The following is a 20,586-nucleotide window of genomic DNA, read 5'->3' on the forward strand; positions in this document are numbered from 1 at the left end:
GAGGCAAGAGGATAGAACCTCTGCCACCACCCAGGAAATGTCTTGCTTTGCACTGTCTTTACTTTTAGCCGTGGGCGTCATTCATTTCAGGTCCATTCGCCCAACTCCATGTTTCTAAATATCCTACATCATCCTATGCTGCTTTAATGCATGCGCTTCAACTCTTCTACCAAGTTGCGCATATTCTCAACCGTCGGCCCAAGTCCTGCAACGACGGCCTCCTGTTTAGCCTCATCCAAGTCTAAAAACCGCTCAATCAGCTCCCCATCGACAAAGCGGAAGGGCGCATCTGCCGCGCGCTTTGCATTCCGGAAACCTCGCCATGACATGAATGAGAGCCCGGCACCCGGCGCATTGTCAGCTTGACCCAGTGTCTTGACCACTCCGGCCAAGTTCTCTTGAAATTGCAATAGTAGACTTTGGTGCTCTGGCCTGATGTCGGCAAAGACATACACCGATCCTTCAACCTAGGCAAATGTTAGCAACCGTTTACCATGGCCGGGTGAAAGTCCACTTACTGTTGCGAGGAACGCCTTTGGCACGATCGGGTCGTTCTCATTCGGAACAATGTCGAGTGATCGAATCTTGTTCACTTGCTCTCCGAGGTGGAATTCACTAATGACTTCCATCTGCTTCTGGTCATGCTCTGTCGGCGCGTTGGGGTTCCTCCGCAGTACCATGAGATTGCCTTGCGCATCGGACTCGAGCCACGAATGCTCTTCCAAGTGACATACTGATGTGGCCCAAATGTACTGAAAGTGACGAGCGCGCTCTATAAGCTTGGCTTTGTCCCCATCTTGTGCCGGGATGAACTCGACTAGGGTCATCGACTGCATGAGATCAGCGACCCCAATCATGTTACCATTGACATCAATGTCAACCGGGAATGTTGAAGGGCGGAAAGTAGCCAGCTTGCGGAGTGCTCCAGATGTGCTCGACTCTTCGGCGTAGTCGTAGACCACTACCGTCTTGCTTAATCCAGCGACAATCTTGTCGCCCATCACTCCAAGACTGCGACACGCGCCCTTAAGCGCGTGGCTGACTATCAAATAGGGGTTCTTGTCAGAATCAACGCCTAACACCAGAATCCGACCCTTGATATCGCTGTTCTCATCAACCTCCGGGTCTGCCAGATAACTTGTTCCGATAATGAATCGTTCGGCAGGCTGCCCCATACTGTCGGGCAACTCTGCTCTGATGACGCTTTCGACCATTTCGGCTGATGTGGAGCCATCCAGGTGGAATGCCTTGCCAACAACGCCAAGAACCACCTCGTCGACCAGCTGGAATGAGCTTGATACCGCCTCTTCATTGTTGATGAGTTCTCTTCGAATGGTGCCTATGCCAAAAGCACGGAGTGCTGGCGAATAAGCCACTCTTCGAACCGTCTCGCGTAGAGGAAGGGGGTTGACATGCGTTCTCCTTTCCGCATCGATGTGGGCGATCCGTACGTTACGATCCGTGGCGAGGAAGATGGCATCTGGGAAGGCTTCAGAGTCGAAGGGGGCGATATAGGTCACGTCTTCTGCAGTTGCCGCCGAGTAGATGATTCTTCCTTCTGAGCTGTAGATCAGACTAGAGTGCTCGGTCGTAGCAAATACATTGCTGATGCCTTCGTCGTCTGGTCTTGGAAGAACGTGTAGCCCAGCTTGTTTGCTACCCAAGGTGACGCTTTTGCGACTTGACAAGGAGAAGTCATCTTTCGACACGTTGAACGACACAACCTGACCATCTTCCATAGCGACGAACAGCGTTGGGCCGAGAAGGTGTGGTGGGTGCAATTGCACAAGAACCATGTCTCTAGGAACCGAGACGCTGTCATCGGTTTGCTTGATGGTTTCACCCTGAAGGGCGTTGAGCGTGCGGAGGTCAATTATGGACACAGAACCCGTTGCCCAGAAACCTACCACGCCGACATGGTCGAGATCGCCGGCTGCATGTACGCAAGAAATTTGGTCTTCCTCGCCCCCAACGCCGCGGCCCAAGACTTGCTCTTGAGCTGCCAAGTTATCGACCAAGTTCAATGATACCAGAGAGGTGCCGTTGATAGACAGCAAAACCCATTTGCTGTTGGCAGAGGCATTGACAATGGTCTTGCCATCTGGTACCGACCAACTGTTCAGAGTAACGCCGCTCTCCAGATCGAGCAGAGTCACGATTGCTGCGGTGACCTGAAGTAATTGACCACTGGGCAATGTTTTTGCGATTAGAGTAGGCTGGTCCAAATTGAGCCCGTGAAACTCAAACACTTCTTCAATACCACCCTCGGCATCAAAGCTGAAAACTCTGGTTTCCGTCATGAAAGAAACCACGAGAGTGTCAACTTTTTCAGAGCCGTGCGACTGTAGACTGAAGAGACCTCGGGCATCCTGCAGGTCTTCAAGAACACCAATATCTTCCAGTCCGACACTGCTTCGAATACTCCGTAGACTGCCGTTTTGATGGACACCACAGCCGGCGACGATGCGAGCTTGGCCTGACGAGAAGGCGTTGCCAATCTGGCTGTCTCCAGCGTTTCCCAAATCCATGATGGCGAAGTCGAGAATAGGTGCAATATTGGGAATGGTCTGCACAAGCTTCGTCGACAATTCTTCGAGATCCACCTGTAGTAGTTGCGAGTCGCCGTAGTGAGAGCCCAGGAAAAGCATGCCGTCTCCCATATACACTAGACACGATGCGCGAGACGTTACTCCAAGTGTTCTGACAGTCATTCCGAGAACAACAACACCCTCGGTCTCAATCGTCAGAAGGTAAAGATTGCCATAGTCATCAGAAAGGAAAAAGTTTGTGTCATCATAGGCAGCCCATGCCACGAATATGGCGGGACTTGCCATTGGACTTTCCACGACAGACTGCGTCAAGGTATCGACGTAAACCAGTAGAGTTTCGCCAACTACAATCAAGCCACCCAATTGTGCCTTGGCCGCTGAAGTGTCCCTTTTGTGGTATCGCTTAACTTCATCCTCGATGATGTTCACAGGAATGAGGATACGGGCATAAGGATCCTTGATCTCGATGTCGAGGTCTCTATTGCGTTCTGGATCGAACCTCGAGACAGCTGTGTTCTTATCGTCCGTCATAAGTCTGTATATGGCGAGTCGCGCGTCCTCTTTATCGATCTTGGACTGGTACAAGAAGGCAACGGTGGGATGACCAGTCTCGGTGGGCACAAAGATGCTCGCCTTCATGAAGAGCTCGGAGAGGCGGACTTGTTCCCACGCATCGTCAAGGCGAGCGAGCTGTCCTTTCCTAGTTCCCAAGCGCATGACGTTCATGACACCCTCCCATAAGTGCATAGCCATGAACCTGCCTGTCGGATCGACTAGGCACTTGTCCTGGCTCTGAGCTTCGCGCATGTGAGGCTCGGCGGTATCCTCGACGACCTGCTCCGTGTGTAGCCTCTGTGTGGCAGAGTCCCATCTCGCCGTAAAGTATTGAAATCGATCGGTACCGACGAAGAGCAGGTCAGCTTTACTGTCCCTGGGTCGCAGGCGCTGGAGGAGGAGGATGGTGCCGTAGACTGCGGCAGAGCCGAGCAAGTACATATCGGTGGGCGTGATGCGCCATACTTCGAGTCTGTTTGATCGTCTTGGAGCTTGTCAGTATGAGGCGATAAAAGTCCAAGTTCGCCTCTCTTCTTGGGTACAGCAAGCTGTAAATGGGTAAAAGGTGAAGGTAGGGAGGGGCAGTACGGCAGGGGAGCAGACTCACGCTACCACCAAGCTCTCGCTTTCATCTTCCTCAGACAGGCGTATCCTGATGGCCTGGCGTATGCTGCTTGGTCTATGGATGGGCGCGATATACGACATGGTGCCGGTCTGTGAGGTGTGAGCTGCAGCTATGTCAGGTAGGAGCTCTGATCCCACGCGATGGCAGCCATGGACAAAAGAGACGTCGTGGGGGAAGAGTTTCGATTCAGTCGGTGCTCTTCCTGACGTCGGAGTTTAGCAGTGCAGGTCCGGGCCCCTCCAAAGCAGCAGTGAACGGCAGGTTCGATTTCATCATCAATTCCAGCGCTGACAGCGAGAGGGAGGTGGGGCCGTGAGCTTCGGCAGCCCGTAGGTGCAGGGGCCACATGCCGCCCGACCTTCCACTGTCTGTCACTGCAGTGCTGCACCTCACTAAAAAGAACTTTGGGCAACCTGAGGTAGAAAGCGGGAGTCTGGCGTGGTGTTTCTTATGTAATGCACACTGTCCGGATGCCCGGCCAAAGTGTAGAGCCGGACAGTGAATTCACAGTGTTTCCGCCGACGAGAGGTCCTTGCACATTCTACCTATCGGGGAGGCCCAGCAGGACTGCAGTGTGCATTTGTTTCTTCAGAACAGCAAATTAATACCTTGACTACGGATGTGTCGCTCTCCGGCCAACCTCGCCTATCAAACCACCCTCTTCGGACTTTAACATAATTCCATAAGATCACAATCAGGAAGAACTCGATCTCGAGCCGCCGTTGGTTCATCCCCTCCGTCTGAGATGTCCAATATCGGATATTCACCGTTCGACCGGCCGCTCATGGACATCGTCGATTGGGAAGCTCCCAGAGCATCGCCCAGTTGATGTGAGGCTGCTCCAAGCCATACTGGCTAAAGTCAATCAGGTACTCGTCGATATCCTTGAACCCGACCTTTTGGTACAGATGATGGCCAGCTCTTGAAGACTCGAGATAGGCCGGAACGCCCAATCGAACAGCTTCCTGCACTATGGGTGTCATCAACTGCCACCCTGCTCCACGTCTTTGGTGCTTTGGGTCCGTCACCAAGATATGCAGATCTGTCGTCTGCGTTAGCTGTCATTCACAACCGCCACACACGCATCAAACGTGCCATATCCACCACTTACAGACGACCTTCTTGCCACCCATCAAACGCTGGCGCATCTCGTCCAAGCCATGGAACAGTTTGTTACACGCCTCCTCGTTACAGCCAGGTCCCCAGACACGTGGTTTTGGCACCGGCAACCCCTCCGAGTACGCATTCCACTTGCTCCAAGCAATGATCGCCTCGTCGCCAGAGAGATCCGTGTCCACCGCTTTGTGGAAGCGCACGGTTGTGTCCTCTCGAAACTGTTTGGCCAGTTCTTCAGCTCGAATCCCCATGATATCCTCCGGCATGGGTCCGGGGAATAGGACTGGATCAAGTGGGCTCCCCGAGAACGCCAGTTTCTCAATCTCGGCGCACCGCCGAAGATCACTCTCCAATACCGGCTGAATTTCGATTGGCATGTTTTCTGAATATGCTGCGCTTCCGAATAGTCTTTATTGAAGGTTGAGCGACGTACTCGAACTTTTTGTCGCGGAGAAGACTTCACCTTTACTTGTACACCTGTACAGACCATGCCGGGTGCCTATTATGCGGGGTTCTTCGGCGTCGGGTCCCTATCCAGGTCTCGGCTCGGAAACCAATCGGTCTGACTCATCAAAGGATTCGTGTTGTTTTTCGTCACCCTATAGAACAGTCTCTCGGTGACCGTCTAGGAAGCTCGTCAACGAGGGATCGTTTCCTGCATGCATCATGCGCAAAATGGGACATCTCAACAAGAATACACAAGGTGGCAAACTGTCAGAATTTGTCATTTCTGGCAGCTGCAGAAGGGATATGCAACGCTTATATGCAACTCCATTTTAGCCTCAAGGTTTGTCCTTAGCACCCTTGAAGACTTATTTCACCGGGGAAATGTTGAAGCCATGATCGCTCATGTGACAGTGAGAGGCTGTTAGATGGGACCGGCCGCGTGCTATTTCTCACCAGAAGGACAGCACATGGTCTGATTAAACACTGTATTCATGGTTCGTCGTTTATGGATCATGGATGACGGTTGACATGTCCATGCTAAGCTAATGAAGCTTTGATTCTTAGGCAGGGACCGGAAAGCTATGTCCATCAAGCAGCTATGTCGTTTTCGTGTCGTGGACCCAGACGTCGACCACCAAATTTACGTTCGGAGCTATCCAGCCATGATAGTAGAGCCTCATTCAAGGAGTTTGCGGGGATGTCCCGCCGACGTCAAAAAGTTCGGATATTCTTGATGCACAACCAATGGGCTTGGAAAGCGGAGAGATCTTGTCGGCCGGGGATGAGGAGGCGCAGCGATACATGCGCGCATCACCAAATTCATCGGCAGCATTCGTCAAAATCGTGTGTCCACGAAACACGTCCGAGCATTCACCTTGCGTCCCCGGTCGACTGGCATTGGCCACATTTCGACAACAGCTTGGTGTCTCTTGTCGTTCGTCTCAAGTATGTGGCACTTGACGGCTGCGTCCCGGAGTGTCTCCTCTTGAGGCCCTTGAGAGCCTCCCCGAGCTCCACAGGCCTCGATGTCGTCGCCGCTGTCGACATGGTGCGGTCCGTTTCATGGCTCCTGCAGCCCAGCTGTCGCCGCGGCGCCAGGACCTCATCCCTGTTGCATCGGGACCTTGCCTTCCCTTCCTGCACCGAGTTGCGCGCACGGGTCAGGGGTTTCTTAGCCACAGAAGCTTAATCCTCCTTTCGGCCGCCGGTTCACGATCGTTTAGCTGTCTTGTACCTGTCAGACTGTCAAAAGTGGGTAATGGCTGCAGACCAGTACTTCCCGGCCGAGAATCACGGACGTCAACACAGACCTTTGTGGTCTGTATCCAGAGGATCCTTGCGTCGGGGACGCAGATGCTGGAGTCGCGAAGGCTGCTTCCCAGCCTGGAGACAGCGTTCTCAGGTTGTGAGCTACTGCAAGCTCAAGGATCGTTAACTTCCTCACGGTACGGATGTGTCTCACGGTTTCACGTTCCAGGCGCAGACGGGAGCCAACGAAGGTCCATCCTCCCATCTTGGTCCTGGATGTGATCTGGGCTTCAATCACCACAGACTGGTTGACCAAAGCTTATAAAACTGTTCGGTATCCCACCGGAAGAGAACGTCTTTTTGGAGCATCAGACAAGGATCTTAAGAACAATAGCTTGGTTATTCCCAAAGCCTCAACACTTTCTTCGAAAACCTTCAGACCCTTCGTCTGTTATCTTCACATCAAAATGGTTACCATGCGCCTGACCCTTGCTCTCTTCGCCCAGGCGGCCATCATTACTGCCGTACCTCTCCAGCCTATCCGAATCATCCAGATCGAGGAGAGAGCTGCAGGTGATCTTGACACCATTGAGCGTGCTCTGGCTCCCGTCTCCGAATCACTTGCCAACGTCGATGCTGCAGTCCTCTCTTTGGATGGAGGCCCAGTCACGGCAAACAACCTCCTCATCTTCTCTCAGCAAGCCCAGGTGGCTACCGACCAGGCCACAGTCGACATACAGTCTGCTGGTGACCTCAGTGCCTTCAGAGCTGCCAGGCTTCGCCGCACTACCGACGCTCTCATCGATCAGACGACTGTCACTGTGAACGACCTAGTCTCCCGCAAGCCTGTTCTTGACAACCTTGGCGTCAGTGGTGTTGCATTGGAGTCCCTCCAGAGGCAGAAGATTTCCAGCATGGCATTGACGGCTGCGCTTGAGGAAAAGGTTCCCAGAGTCGGGCAGAGAATCGCAGCTGAGGGCAGGGCTCAGATCGAGTCCGTGATGGATCAGGCAATCGCAATCTACTCTGAGCCCGCCGTCGCTGCTGTCCCGGCTGTTGCTCCTCCTCCTGCTACGCCTGCCAACCCCAACGCCATCCCTATCGCAGTTCCTCCTGCTGCTGCTCCTCCTGCCGCTGCTGTTCCTGCACCCCCGGCCGCTGTCCCTGCTCCTCCTGCAGCTGCTCCGGCCCCTCCTGCTGCCGCTCCAGCGTGGCCCGATCAAGCTCCTCAACCTCCTGCCGCCGCTGTCCCGGCTGCTGACCCCAACGGTGCTGTTCCTCAGGCTGGAACTCCTGCTCCTGTTGCGGCTCCTCAGCCGGCGCCCGCAGTCGCTGCTCCTCCCGCTGTTGCCCCCGCTCCTGCTCCTGCGGTCCCCGTCGCTACAGTTCCCCTGGTAGCCCCCGTCCCGCCTCCCCAGATCACACCTGTTTCCGGCCGCAAGGCCCTCAAGGACAAGAAGAAGAAGGCGTCAAGAATCAACGCGGTTGAGGTCGAGGGCGAGACTGCTGAGCAGTAAGCGCATCTATCAGTGATGATTATGAATTGGAGTTTCAAGGTACTACAGGCGCAGGAATTGGATTGAATGGGTTTACTTCAGAATGCTATAATATCATCAAAAATAGAATGATCTAATGCATATTAATGCACATCACAAATGTTTGCTTGAGAAAGCATCTTCATCACTCAGTGAAAGCCTCATAGAGTCATAGACCAATTGCGCGTGGTCTCGACTCTCCCAGCCCTGCCACCCTAGACAAACTAGCTATACGTGAAAGTAAGCTAAGAGCGCAGGGAAGTGCAAGATTGAGACTGAGCGTACATAAAGTTCGATGCCATTGACTGGGCAGATGCTACCCTACTGCAAAACACGGCATTGCAGATCACAACAGCGCCATACATAAAACACACAAACAATTTCAATTGTGCAGCAGCACCAGCAGCAGAAGCAGCAGCAGCGCGGCGCTAATGCAGGAGCTCAGCGACGCTAGAGATTATCGTGACTAGTTCCTTGTGGAATCTCGCGACGGATGGCTCCGCGTCGACGACGGTCAGCTTTTTTGCGTTTGCGGAAGTCGTCTACCACAAGGGAGGTTGTGGTTTCGAAGGTGAGGAAGAGGTTTCGGATTGCTTGCATCTGGTCGTCGAATCGGCCGCGGGGGAGGAGACGATGGAAGCTTGTTTCTGGAGAGCATTGGAGTACGAGGAGGGGGGTTATGGGGCCGATGAGGACTTGGAAGTGCGTTGATTGTTCTATTGATCTTGGGAATCCTTTTGGTTTGAGTTTAGATCACCTTTTGGGTTACAGAATTCCCGGGGGGTCGCAGAAGCAGCTTACCATCTAAAATGAACACTCTTGTGCCACCCTCCATCAACTTTGTGATTCGACCTTTGAGAATAGCCACTGTGATTTCAATTGGACCTATTGTGCCTGCAAGCATGTTTGCTCTGATGATGTCTGCGGGGGGGCCTTCTTCCCCACGTTCCAACTCCTCGCGGAGGACGTCGCCGATGCTGATGTGCGAGAGGTTGAATTTCTGAGAGAGGAGGCGGCATTGCGTGCCTTTGCCTGAGCCGGGTCGGCCTAGTATGCTGATCACGACAGGCACTGGGTTATTTGGTTCCGGTTGATGTTTTTCATGTGGTTCTTCCATAGTGTAGGTATCGTATGGATTGGAGTCTCAGGACAACATATTATTGATCCTGAAAAGCTGAGAAAGCATCACCGCATCGAAGAAAGACTACAAAAATTTGCAATCTGACGAATTGAAATCATCAAGGTTGTGGGGTTAATTCTTGATCAAAGAGGTTCAATTAAGGTTGTGTTGGTTTTCGTTTCTGTTGGTTTGGTGTTTTGTTGGTTCTCTTGTTTCGCGTGATGCAAATACCCATGCTTGCCACTTCTGGCCGGGCAGAACACGATTGAATATCATCTGGTTCAAGTCATATTCAATTTGGAGATGTGACCCAAGCTATTTTGTCATTTCTTGTTGTCTCTTTCACGAGTTCCTTGATTTGTGTGGTTCAATGTCACCACACAGGAGGGTAGATGTTTGCTGGTGCAACCTCAAGTGAGGTTCGGGAGTTGACAAGATGACGGGGGTTTCCTAGGCGAACAACTGGGATGTCCGCTGCTCGCAGTGCTTGATGCAACGTGGGGGTTCGAATATTTCCCCTTCTGGGATCCCGCGGGCCCTCGGTTCCTCCTCGAACCACGGGAACCTCAAAACAACGGGCAGTCAAAAACTCGAGTCCCCCTCTTATCGCCAACCACGCATGAACCGGCCCATAATTAAGGCTTGTGTTAAGTGCAGCTTAGGCGCCAGTTGAATATGTGTTTCAACGACAAATAATCGTGATGGGTAAACGGCATTAGGCTCTCTTGCGTTGATGCCTAGGGAGGGATGATTACCTAAGGTCTAAGGTGACGGTCGGGAGAAATCCGAAGGTCCGGGAGCAGAGCAGCGCACGGATACAACATTCACAATAGTGTCGTTTTTTGTTTTTTCATAAAAGATATCACCGACAGAACATTGCTTTTGTACGCCCTGGGAATGAGACTCGAACGTTGGAAACCGAGCACGATCAGCTGAGTGAGATCGAGCCCAATCAACCATTTTCCTGGACAAATGCCCCTCAAATGAACAATGGGATTACCCAGTGGCCACAATACCAAGCATGTAATCTGGCCTGAGGTCCACGTCATCTGGACTTTTGAACTCCAAAGTCCCCTTTCCTTGGCCGGAGATCCATCTTGGACGGAGTTCCAGACCTCGTCATAACGCCGGTCCACGATGCTTTACATATGCAACAGGACTAGATGGGAATAAGTTCGAACTCTTGGCTACACACACCAACTCCAAAGTACTCCAAAGTTCTCCAAATCACTCCAATATCATTGGAGATGAGTACGCAGCCCCGTTTGCCCCCGTATCCTCCTCACCGGTTGAAAAAGGGGGCAAAAGGAAAGGAAGGAAAAAGCAAACCAGATTGTACGGTTTACCAGAAACGAACAATATGACGCCGAGTGGCTTTTTCCCGACACTTTTGCTGAATCCCCGATGGGGCCCTTGGCTGTCGTGACCCTTGACTGCATCCGGGGTCCCGGTCCAACGAGGGTCCCTTTCACTCCTTATCAATTATCTCATCGTCAAAGCTCAACGCTCAACTGCCGTTCAGCCCCTTTCCCGAGAACAGCCAGCTGAGCTCCCAGCCCAGGGAAAAAATTAACGGGATACGGGATCGGCACGCACGACTCGACCTGACATTTCCCTTTCCCTCCCTTCCCACCCCAGTTCTTCAAAGCGCCACTGCCCACTATGAGGCCCTCGCGCCCAAGCGAGATGATGGCATGCCATCAGATTCATAAAATCCCACGAGGACCGTAGGCCCCGGCACCGAAGCTAGACAGGCCCCCTTCGAAGCGCTCTTTAAAGTTCCTGAGCCGCCGTCCCGGGACTACTACATCTCAGGCCCAGTTCCCAATCCCACATGTTGATCACCTTCCCTTTTACTCCTTCATACATCGCACTCTTCTCATACTAAGAAGGACTTGCGACTGACAAAGATGGGTCTCATTTCACAACTGTACAGCCTTCGTTGGCTCTTTGCGGCGATCTTGGTAGCTGTGTACGTCGGCCAGAAGATCAAGACGTATAATCGACTCCGAGCGTTCAAGGGCCCGGTCCTGTGCGGCTGGACGGAGGCGTGGCATGCCTGGGCGATTCTGACTTTCAAGTCTCACCTGAAGTACGATGAAGTATGCAGGAAATACGGTGAGCCTTTCTTCCTTCCCATCCGTTAGGGTTTCTACCCCAAGTCCTCTTCACCGTCTTCTTCCTTACAAGCGTCGTGATCGGCCATGCTGCCAAGTTCACGACATGGCCCGAGCTGAACATGAAGGAAAGCCCAATGCTGAACCCATCCTCTTAGGGACGATCGCTCGCGTCGGGCCGAACGACCTGATCACTTCTTCGCCCGAGCTTCTCGTCTACATGAGCGGTATCCGGTCGCCGTACACGCGAACGGAGTGGTACTACCGCGCGTGCCGGCACATGTCAGAGAACGATCATGTCTTTAGTGAGATGGACGAAGAGAAGCACAGGGTGCTGAGGCAACGGATGGGAGCCGGGGTACGTTTTTGACGATCTTCACTTACCTAGTCTGATACGGACCATGCCAGTACTGACGAAACCACCATCAAAGTATTCTGGAAAAGAGAACCTGGCGCTAGAGGACTCGGTCGACACACACGTGTCGGAGCTGGTTCAGCTCATCCGGTCAAAGTACATGTCCACAGAGTTCGCGGCGCGGCCCATGGACCTGGCCATGAAGATGCAGTACCTGACGCTCGACGTCATCAGCAACATCAGCTACGGCAAGCCCTTTGGCGACCTGCGCGCCGATGAAGACATGTTTGGCGTCGCCGAGTCAGCCGAAGTCGGCATGACAATCTTTACGTACAAGATCGGCCTCGGCCTCTACAAGATCCTGCAGAAGCCCATCGTGGCACGCCTCCTCGGCCCCAAGGAGACGGACGCCTCGGGCTTCGGTCGCATGTTCGCCAACGGCCGCGCCATCATCAAGGAGCGCCTGGCGCGCGACACGGAGAAGCGGTCCGATATGATTGCGTCGTTTATCCGGCACGGCCTTAGCGAGGACGAGATCCTTTCCGAGACGACGCTGCAGATGATTGCCGGGTCCGACACCACCGCCGCGTCGCTGCGCATCATCATGCTCTACCTGCTCACCCACGCCCGCGTCTACGCGAAGCTCCAGGCCGAGATTGACGCCTACGTCAGGGACGGGCAGGTTGGGTCCCGGCCGTCGGGCATCGTCTCGGACGCGGAGAACAGGCGGATGCCGTACCTGCAGGCCGTTATCAAGGAGGGCATGCGTGTGCATCCGCCCGTGACGAACATGGATCCCAAGCGGGTGCCGGACGGAGGCGACACGGTTGTCGTGAACGGCGAGTAAGAACTGAGAAATCTTACCACAATGACTGGACTGAACGCCATGCCTCCCATGTCAACCTTGATCTTATCGCCATCCTTGAGCTCCGAGGGATCCTTGCCCGGCTCAGTCGGCTCGATAGTCCACTTCTGGCTCCACTGCTTGTATTTGCTGAACTCCAGAAACTAATTAGACGCAAAGTCAGCACAGAGCTTTCATGGAAGTTTCCATCATTTGTCCGAAACGCGCTTCGGGTTCGCTCTATTTCACAGGGTCCTTACCACTGATCTCACGGCCGACGGCGGGGCCTGGATTTCAATCTCTGCCGAGATACTTTGCGTTTGACCCATGGCTACGGTTCTTGAGCTAAATATAGGTTCCGTGGGGGAATTTGACAGATTTGGCGCTTTTGGTCGAAAGGGGCCCTCTCGTGCTTGGAGATCTTGTATGGATAGTTGAGCCTGATACTATCAAGTCTCTTGAAAATAATATCGCAAGATGGATATCTGTAATCATTGGGGGGAATGCCTAGGTTCATATACGATTTCATGTGGGTTAACAGATAACCGCCCATTGGTAGTTATCTGCTGACTGCATAAACATCCCTCACCATCGCTTAAGCCACCCGGCGGCTGTCAGACCGCGATCGGCTAGGCTGGGCACTGAACCCCGGGCTGCGCCGCAGCCACGATCTATCAAACTGAATTCCGCCGGCCGTCAATTAGTCCGGAAACACACAGCTCCAACCCCCAAACGCGCGCCAGCCAAACGATAACAGACTTAGCCAGCCATCTAGGGTTCTGTTTCCCCGAATCCCAATGTTCCCATTACCGAGTCCGTTTATTTGGATCTCTTTGACCTACTCCTAGACTCCGTCACCCCAATACCCATTGAACACGAGATTGACTCATTGAAACTGTGGACGGTCGGAAGCGAGCACCCACATATCGTTGTGGGTGAAGACGCCGGCGTGGTTCGCTTCCTTCCATGGTGTGTCAGGTCTCGCAAGACACCAGTCAAAGTTGCGCATTAGCTGTTCGATATGTTAGCTCACAGGTCATTCAGAAGGTGCGCGAAGGGATGCTGTGCTCGGCTTACCTCAAAAATGGTCTTGCCAATCTCCATCATCGCAATGGGCCGGCCGAGGCACTGATACTTTCCATATCCAAAGATAAGCTCATGCACCCGATGCATATTCACCAACCGCCTCTCGTCCTCCTCCAACAACCACCGCTCAGGCCGGAACTCGTCCGCGTCCTCGCCAAAAATCTCCTTGCTTAGGTGCATCGGCCACGCCGCGGCATTGATGTTTGTCCCGCCGGGCAAGAACACCTTCTCCGCTAGATGGATTTTGCTGTCTACAGTGAGGTGGTCGTGATTGAGTTTACTGACTCTCTTCGAATGACTAGGAAAACACAAGTGAGACGCTCCATTGGGTGGGGTCAGTTCCGCTCTTGTTCACTGGCAAACATGAGTTTTGGTTCAATCCGAGTGAGCAAAACTCTGGAGGCACCAGGTTCATCCAGGTCGAGGAGATTCGTGGCCTTTTGGCGTTTATTATGGCACCAATATGGGGGTTCAGGCAGAAGGTTCTTTTCGGATGGAACCAGTTCAATGAAGATCTGAAGAAAGAAGTCGAGAGTCGCCCGTTCTGAGATGTCACCTGTCTCGATCGTTGACTTTCATTAGACACTTGAAGAGGCATGAGAGGGACAACAAGTTCAAGGTTAGCCAGAAGCTCTAAACATGACTGAGATGAACTTTTGGTAAATGAAAGGCTATTTTCTCAAAGCAATTTACATCCAAACTTGAGTAAGAAGGCGCATTTTCTACACCAATCAAACTCTTTGTCGCCAACTGTAGTGCTCCTTCGGATCTCTCAGTAAGTCCCTCATATCCTGCACCTGCTTCGCTCGTGGACCCTTCTCCAGCAAAAATTGCTCTTTAGCAAGCTTAGCATACTCGAGAGCCTCCTTTTCCATTCCCAAGGAGTTATAATTCAACGCAGCAAGTCTGAAAGCATCCGACCCGTGAGACAGGTCAAGCTGTTCTTGCCGGTAGAGCGAAATGAGCTCCTCGATCATCTCCTCGTCGACCTTTGCACCGTTCCAGTGACTCATTTGCTGCTCGATTTGCCACATTTTACCGAGACGTTGATCAGAAGAGCGGATGAAGGCCTCGGAGAGACTGCATTGCTGACAAGTACAGCCGAAGCCCCAGTTGCGCTGAGCTCGATCTTGTCGGACGGCGCGGGAGCTGAGGGAGTCGACGTAGGAAATTGTGAGTTCCTCGCCGGGCTGAATGTCTTTTATGGCGTGTGTGTAGTGCCGCATATCTGAGTCGTCGATGTAGAAGGCAACGCTGGGCTGTGTTAGCTACAGGCAATGACATAATGTGTAGCGCATGAGACATAAGGGAACTTGGGTCACTTACTTTGGCCTACAATCATGATTGTAACGCGAGACTTCTGGGTAGTTCCCAAAGTGATGGCCATCTCTAATGCCGAGGCCCAGCTCAAATGAGTTGGTATGCATGATATCGTGCACCTTGTGTCCCGTAGATTGATGCTCGCGAGACTGACCCATCTGTGCCATGAAAGCCTTTCGAGTATCCCGCGGAAGCTTTCCGGCGGCAACATCAAGCAGACGGTACTGATTCTCCAGATCAATATCATCAACGAACCTGCGGTGCACAACAACAGCCGGCGGATGAGCCATGATCCGCTGCCCACGCCGGATGTGCTGGTTCGCAATAACACCCAGCCCCTTGCCGGGCATCTCCACCACGCGGAACAGCTCGCTGTCGCCTTCACCCTTGATCGACTCCTTTGCAAAAGCCGCCAGATGAGACGCCTCTTCGGCGTTGTACGCCGTGCTCACGAGGACGATGCCGCGGCCATTGGCGAAGGATGGCCGCGAGTAGGCGCAGTACGCTCCCGCGCAGGAGTGAGGGCCTTGCCAGCCTTCGTCCGAACGCCAAATGTCCTTCTTGGGCGGCTTCGCTGTCCGATTTCTGGCGAGATTGTCCAGGGCTGGCGACCCTCCAGAGGTCAAGATTGTGGGTTTGCTGCAGGCGAGTTGAGAGTCTGGGAGAAGCGGGCTTGCGGCGCATGATTCGAATAAGGGGACTTGGGTCTTGAAGCCTAGTGTTTGGCCAAAGGCCAGGCCTGCGAGAAGCATGCGTATACTCATTTTGATAGTCGTTGGTTTTGTGTTTGATGATTTTGGTAAGAAGAGAAAGTTCGGTCTGATGTATTTTCGCGTCGCTATAGAGAAGAAAGCTCGGGACGACCCTCGATGGCTGTTCTTGATGTTTCAAGGGCGCGTTTCAAGATCGCCGCACCAAGGTCCGTGGGTCGCATGCAAGTTCTGAGCTTGTTGCACACCTTAAACGCGAAGAACTCCTGGGGATGTGGGGCCTAATTGATTATTCTCCTCAATTGTTATAGCTAGATTAGTAATTTTGCTCTTACTTGCTGCCGATGGTCATGTAAGTTGATGGAGGCATCTTACACGCGCGGCTACGTTGACAACTTTGTATACATCATCAAGCTGAGGTACGAATTAATGTTGGGGAGGAAACACAATTTGGGCATGGTCGCTACAGTAATCAGAAGTTCAAATAAATTACTTGGTAATTAGAACTTGTCAAGTTGTCGTCAAGAAGAAATAAGCGGCCTTTTCTAGAATTGTTTTGCTGACCGCTTTGTAAGTAGCTGTCAACCGTGATCACCAAGTGGTCTAGAAATGGGACGTGCCGTAGCTCAGACTCCGTGCATTCTGTCATATTCATTGCAGCACGGGTACTAACCATCATCTTCCTTTAAATCTACTAAGCTTTTGATAAAGATTTCATTGGATTTGTCTGAACAGAAGCAGTCTGTAACACAGAGAAGCTCATCCGCGTCATCTTGAATCTGCGCCCTGATTTCGACAACATAGTAACTGCCAGTTCTGCTTCTATAAGATTGAGTACGTTGCAACTTAATCTTCCCGCACTCGCTATCTGGTGTATAGGCGGGAATGATAATCATATCGCCGGCTTGGGAGATGGACAACATGTTGAGACTTAGGTACTTAGTCAGAAAAGACATGGAGAAGATAAAAAGTTTGAAGGTTGAGGGAAGTTATGGGTTGGGAGTTCTTACTGTTGAGGTCCACGAGCCCGGCACATGGTTTCGGGACAGTATTGGTCGGGTTCTTACGCTTGACGGATATGGGTTGATACCTAGTCGACAATCACTTCTTGAGACATCCAGAGAGATGATTCCCGAAGTAGCATTGCAACAACTGCATCAATTCGACCACTAATATACCACATCTGGATACACGAATCTCCAAGTTGGGTCCGGTTCTGTGGCTTCACGGACGGCATGCATACTTCAATATCGTGTGAGGTCAGGTTGATGTATTCATCAATTGTCGCTAACAAACTCTCAGAAGCCACGAGTCGTGGGCAACCAACTGAGAGGGTAAACTAGGTACTAAGAATTATTTACGTCGCATCACGCATTATCATCCAACGTTTTCATGTCTCTCCTCCCGTTTCATTATCCAGCTTCAAGGAGCGGGGGTGGCAGCAGGCAAGCAGGCGCAAGCACTGCTAGCCTGAGCAACCTTATCCTCCTTGGCGCAGTTCTGCACTGCGTGCGCGGGAAGAACGCTAGCATCCTTGACAGGCTTGCTCAGGAACGACTTGCAGAAAGCCTGCGACTCCTCGAGACGGCCAGGGACGGAAGTGGCGCGGAACGAGCGCAGGCAGTTGTCGGCGTTGCAGACGGGGGCCTTGGGGCAGTCCTTGCCGGTCAGCTTGACAACGAAGGCGCCGCGCTCGATGGTGTTGATGAAGATGTAGCCCGAGGGGAAGTAGGCGTACGAGGACCAGGTGCCGACGAAGCCGACGTAGCCGCCGCCCTCGAAGTCGTCGTCCTCGGGGTAGATGTCGAAGTAGGCAGCCTCGCAGACGCCGGCGCCGGTGGGGTCGGTGGGGATGGAGGTGCCGTCGAGGACGCGGAGGCCGGCGCCGTAGTGGGATTGGTAGATGTAGTTGTCGATGACGTACTGGTTGTGGTCGATGGCCTTGGTGGGGTGCTTGAACTCTGTAATATTATTAGTCTTCCGTTGTGCGCTGGGATAGGTTATTTGTGATACGCACCTCCGGTCTGCTTGGGATTCTCAAGGTCTCTGATGTCCCAGATGAAAGTGACGGGGTATCCGTCTCCGCCAGGGCCGTTGCCACGAACCTGTAGGATCAAAGTTTAGCTTTTGCTGATATTTAGTATGATGCAATTTAACATACCTCATCAAGCTCGTCGTCGAGGACAAGGAACTCCTGGTTGTTCACATCAAGGACCCAACCCTGGTGAGTGTAGGAAGCACCCTCGTACGAGATGCGGGAGATGATGTTAGTGACGTTGGCCTTGTCGGTAACGTCGTAGATGGTGAGGGTATCCTCGTTGTAGCCGTAGCAGATGTCACGGCCCTGGTAGCGCTTATCGGGCCCACGGTAGACCAAGCACTGAGCGTCGTGGACGTATCCATCGTCCTTGGCGCAACCCAGAGAGACGGGGTTAGAAGGGTCCGTCAGATCGAAGAAGTTCAAACCGGCGGCGCAAAGAGGGTCGGTACGGGGCGCGGCACCAACGGCGACACCGTAGTTGAGCTCCTCGTTGATGACAACGTTGTGAGCACGGCCCAGGGGCAGGAGGGCGTTGAAGTGACCGGTCAAGTCAGCCTTGGCGTCAAAGACAACGGGGTTGGCGGGGTCAATGTTCAAGAGCTTCTTCATGTCGAAGATCTGAATGCCGTGACCAACGGCCTCGGAGCCAATGACCATGTAGTGCTTGTAGGAGCGAATCTCGCGCCACTCGGAGGGTGCCGAGTATTGGGGCAAGCGGCCGAGGTAGACGAGCTTGCCGTCCGAGAGGATCTCGGCGAAAGCGGTACCCTCATACTGGCCGATGGCGACGAACTCACGACCATCGTCGTTGGTCCATCCCCACGAGGAAGAGCCCTCAGCAAGGGGTCCACCGAGGGCAGCGTGGCTGACAAAGGAGTACAAGTCGGCCTAGAATGTGTTACTCGAGCGTCGCGGCAAGAGCCATGTTTCTGGTGGGAACTTACGTTGTAACACCTGAAGGTGTTGTTCCTGTCTCCAACGACAGCCTCGGCCCAACCGTTTACGCAGGGGGTGTAGCCCAGCTCGGGCCAGACCTCACTGTTGTAGGCACCAGCTTCTCTCTGGCGAGCGAACTCGGCCTGGTGTTCTTCATCAGTCCCAGTTTCTGTCGTGCTCGTTAGAGTTTTGAGCTTACCTTCTTAGCAGCGATGACTTGTTCGTGGACCTTGCCAGAGTCGTAGAACTCAGCCGAGATGGCATCGTTCATCTGGATCTCCTTGGCCATCGCCGAGGCGGCGAGGACGGCAAGGGAGCCGAGGTAGGATGAAGCGCGGACCATGGTGCCTGATGTCCAATGCAAACACTCTGAGCGTGTTTTGCGTAATTGAAAGGGAGGATTGGACTGAGATGAGCGAGGGAGGTGGATTGGAGGCTAGATTCCCTTGGAGATCAAGACGAACTGTTTCGATGAGAGGTGGGCATGGTTCTGGATTTATATCCTGACCCATTAGTATGGACGGACCATAGTAACCAAAGTACCAATTGTGTCTGCTAGTCATTACTTCCTGTCATGGAAGCTTGATATGCAGTCATGTCGGGATGCCTGCTCACGCCTGGGACTGTTGGAGTCCATCGATCTGGGCATTGTCTCGGCAGTACCAGGGGGACGTGAGTTGGTTCAGCAAATGTTCCTCGTGGAATTGCAACCATGGGAAAGTCGGATGCGACCAAGACATGCCAGCCTCACTGCACCGCAACATGTACTAGGCCATGTTGCCGGATGCAAGACAGACGGGCGGTGCAAATAACAGCAACGGTTGCCGGCCAGTCACAAACGGCGGCAGGGTAACATCGGACAGTGGGGAGCACTCCGTACAAGTGAGGTACCCAACTATCCACAGACGTAGCAGTGAGCGATAATTAACGAGTAATTCCGGGCGACAGTTCTGCTCAATTGGCCACCCGTTGGAGTGTTCTTGGAGGCTCTTGGCGGGGATCCCGAAAGGGCAGGTCCCGGGATTAGTATGGCCTTGGCGGACAACGGTCCGGGGAAGCTTCGCAGTCACGGCGCAGGCATAGCGGGACTTGGAAGTCCACTTGTCCGGGATGGCCTCCTTTTCCTTGGGCCGCTTCATTCTGATCTGTTGATGTCCTTCGAAGCTGGCAGCGTATACGATGTACGCGATCACCTGTCTGCGTGATAAATGTCGCAAGTTGTCCCTTGGTCATCCCGAGGTAGGAGTCTTTCCAACCCCACGCGTGCTAGTCTTGCAAGTAGCAGTTCCCACCAAGCGGAGGGATTGAGTGCAGTCAGACTCAAGTTGAATCGCCAATGTCATGACTGACTGTTTCGTTGCGACCAATATTGAGCTTCCACTCCGGATCTACGGATAAGTTGAGGTCTGGGGGCATGCTCAACTGCATGCAACCTCACCTCATCAATCCCATGATGACAGCTCCCGCGTGGAGCCCCTGGGTGGCCGAGGCGTCCGAAGACTCTCCCCTCACTGAGCGCAGGCCGGCACAAGACTGAAAGCGGTGATGAGGCTCGCGGCAGCAAAAGTTCTTTCGGTGCGCGATGCATCGGTGCCAAGGCTGATAGCAGTGGGCCAAGTACCTGAATCAAACAGGACGTCAGTACCTATTGGTTGGACAGGGACATATTGATAGGCAACTGCCAAGCAAACAAGCGGCCGGTCCGTCTTGTCTCCCAGGCTGCCTTGTTCAGCACAGAAGTTGGATACGATGGAAGGTCAGAGCTAGCCGTCGACGGCGTTTCTTTTCCTGACATGGGGCGCGATGATTTCCCTGTCGTAGAACGGCTTTCGAGACAAAATGTCTAGGTCACAGGGTGTAGGAGATTACCGGGAAGCGCGCCAAAATGTTAGTCAGAGGCAGGGTTGGAAAAAATACTACTAGTATTTAGTATTAGTCTAGTCTAGTACTAGTAAGTCTAGTATTAGTCCACCCTTTAAAAT

At 53.1% G+C, this 20,586-nt stretch overlaps 8 protein-coding genes across 8 annotated transcripts; 3 read left to right on the forward strand and 5 right to left on the reverse strand.

Moving 5' to 3' along the window:
• Positions 1–143: 143 nt before the first annotated feature.
• CCOS01_13337 (CPSF A subunit region) lies at positions 144–5,222 on the reverse strand (the record flags this gene model as incomplete). The annotated part of the gene is made up of 6 exons (XM_060461483.1): positions 144–467; positions 519–3,576; positions 3,712–3,818; positions 3,937–4,142; positions 4,520–4,771; positions 4,841–5,222. 6 exons carry the CDS (start codon positions 5,220–5,222, stop codon positions 144–146), a joined length of 4,329 nt encoding a protein of 1,442 aa, XP_060307911.1.
• Positions 5,223–5,504: 282 nt separating this feature from the next.
• CCOS01_13338 (uncharacterized protein) lies at positions 5,505–6,481 on the forward strand (the record flags this gene model as incomplete). Its single annotated transcript, XM_060461484.1, has 3 exons — positions 5,505–5,632; positions 5,704–5,786; positions 5,844–6,481. The coding sequence occupies 3 exons, from the start codon at positions 5,505–5,507 to the stop codon at positions 6,479–6,481; spliced, it is 849 nt and encodes a 282-aa protein (XP_060307912.1).
• Positions 6,163–6,805, reverse strand: CCOS01_13339 (uncharacterized protein; the record flags this gene model as incomplete). Its single annotated transcript, XM_060461485.1, has 3 exons — positions 6,163–6,429; positions 6,603–6,689; positions 6,755–6,805. 3 exons carry the CDS (start codon positions 6,803–6,805, stop codon positions 6,163–6,165), a joined length of 405 nt encoding a protein of 134 aa, XP_060307913.1.
• Positions 6,806–7,007: 202 nt separating this feature from the next.
• CCOS01_13340 (uncharacterized protein) lies at positions 7,008–8,057 on the forward strand (the record flags this gene model as incomplete). Its single annotated transcript, XM_060461486.1, has 1 exon — positions 7,008–8,057. One exon carries the CDS (start codon positions 7,008–7,010, stop codon positions 8,055–8,057), a length of 1,050 nt encoding a protein of 349 aa, XP_060307914.1.
• A 468-nt stretch (positions 8,058–8,525) lies between these two features.
• Positions 8,526–9,192, reverse strand: CCOS01_13341 (uncharacterized protein; the record flags this gene model as incomplete). The annotated part of the gene is made up of 3 exons (XM_060461487.1): positions 8,526–8,809; positions 8,877–9,101; positions 9,132–9,192. 3 exons carry the CDS (start codon positions 9,190–9,192, stop codon positions 8,526–8,528), a joined length of 570 nt encoding a protein of 189 aa, XP_060307915.1.
• A 1,913-nt stretch (positions 9,193–11,105) lies between these two features.
• CCOS01_13342 (cytochrome P450) lies at positions 11,106–12,514 on the forward strand (the record flags this gene model as incomplete). The annotated part of the gene is made up of 3 exons (XM_060461488.1): positions 11,106–11,313; positions 11,471–11,670; positions 11,744–12,514. 3 exons carry the CDS (start codon positions 11,106–11,108, stop codon positions 12,512–12,514), a joined length of 1,179 nt encoding a protein of 392 aa, XP_060307916.1.
• An 883-nt stretch (positions 12,515–13,397) lies between these two features.
• On the reverse strand, positions 13,398–15,681 carry CCOS01_13343 (uncharacterized protein; the record flags this gene model as incomplete). The annotated part of the gene is made up of 4 exons (XM_060461489.1): positions 13,398–13,523; positions 13,589–13,830; positions 14,349–14,851; positions 14,924–15,681. 4 exons carry the CDS (start codon positions 15,679–15,681, stop codon positions 13,398–13,400), a joined length of 1,629 nt encoding a protein of 542 aa, XP_060307917.1.
• Positions 15,682–17,049: 1,368 nt separating this feature from the next.
• Positions 17,050–18,947, reverse strand: CCOS01_13344 (uncharacterized protein; the record flags this gene model as incomplete). The annotated part of the gene is made up of 5 exons (XM_060461490.1): positions 17,050–17,588; positions 17,645–17,732; positions 17,789–18,556; positions 18,613–18,747; positions 18,804–18,947. 5 exons carry the CDS (start codon positions 18,945–18,947, stop codon positions 17,050–17,052), a joined length of 1,674 nt encoding a protein of 557 aa, XP_060307918.1.
• Between the last annotated feature and the right edge of the window lie 1,639 nt (positions 18,948–20,586).

Source organism: Colletotrichum costaricense (assembly GCF_030867565.1).
Source record: "Colletotrichum costaricense strain IMI 309622 chromosome Unknown Scaffold_17.1, whole genome shotgun sequence".
Lineage (NCBI taxonomy): Eukaryota > Fungi > Ascomycota > Sordariomycetes > Glomerellales > Glomerellaceae > Colletotrichum > Colletotrichum costaricense.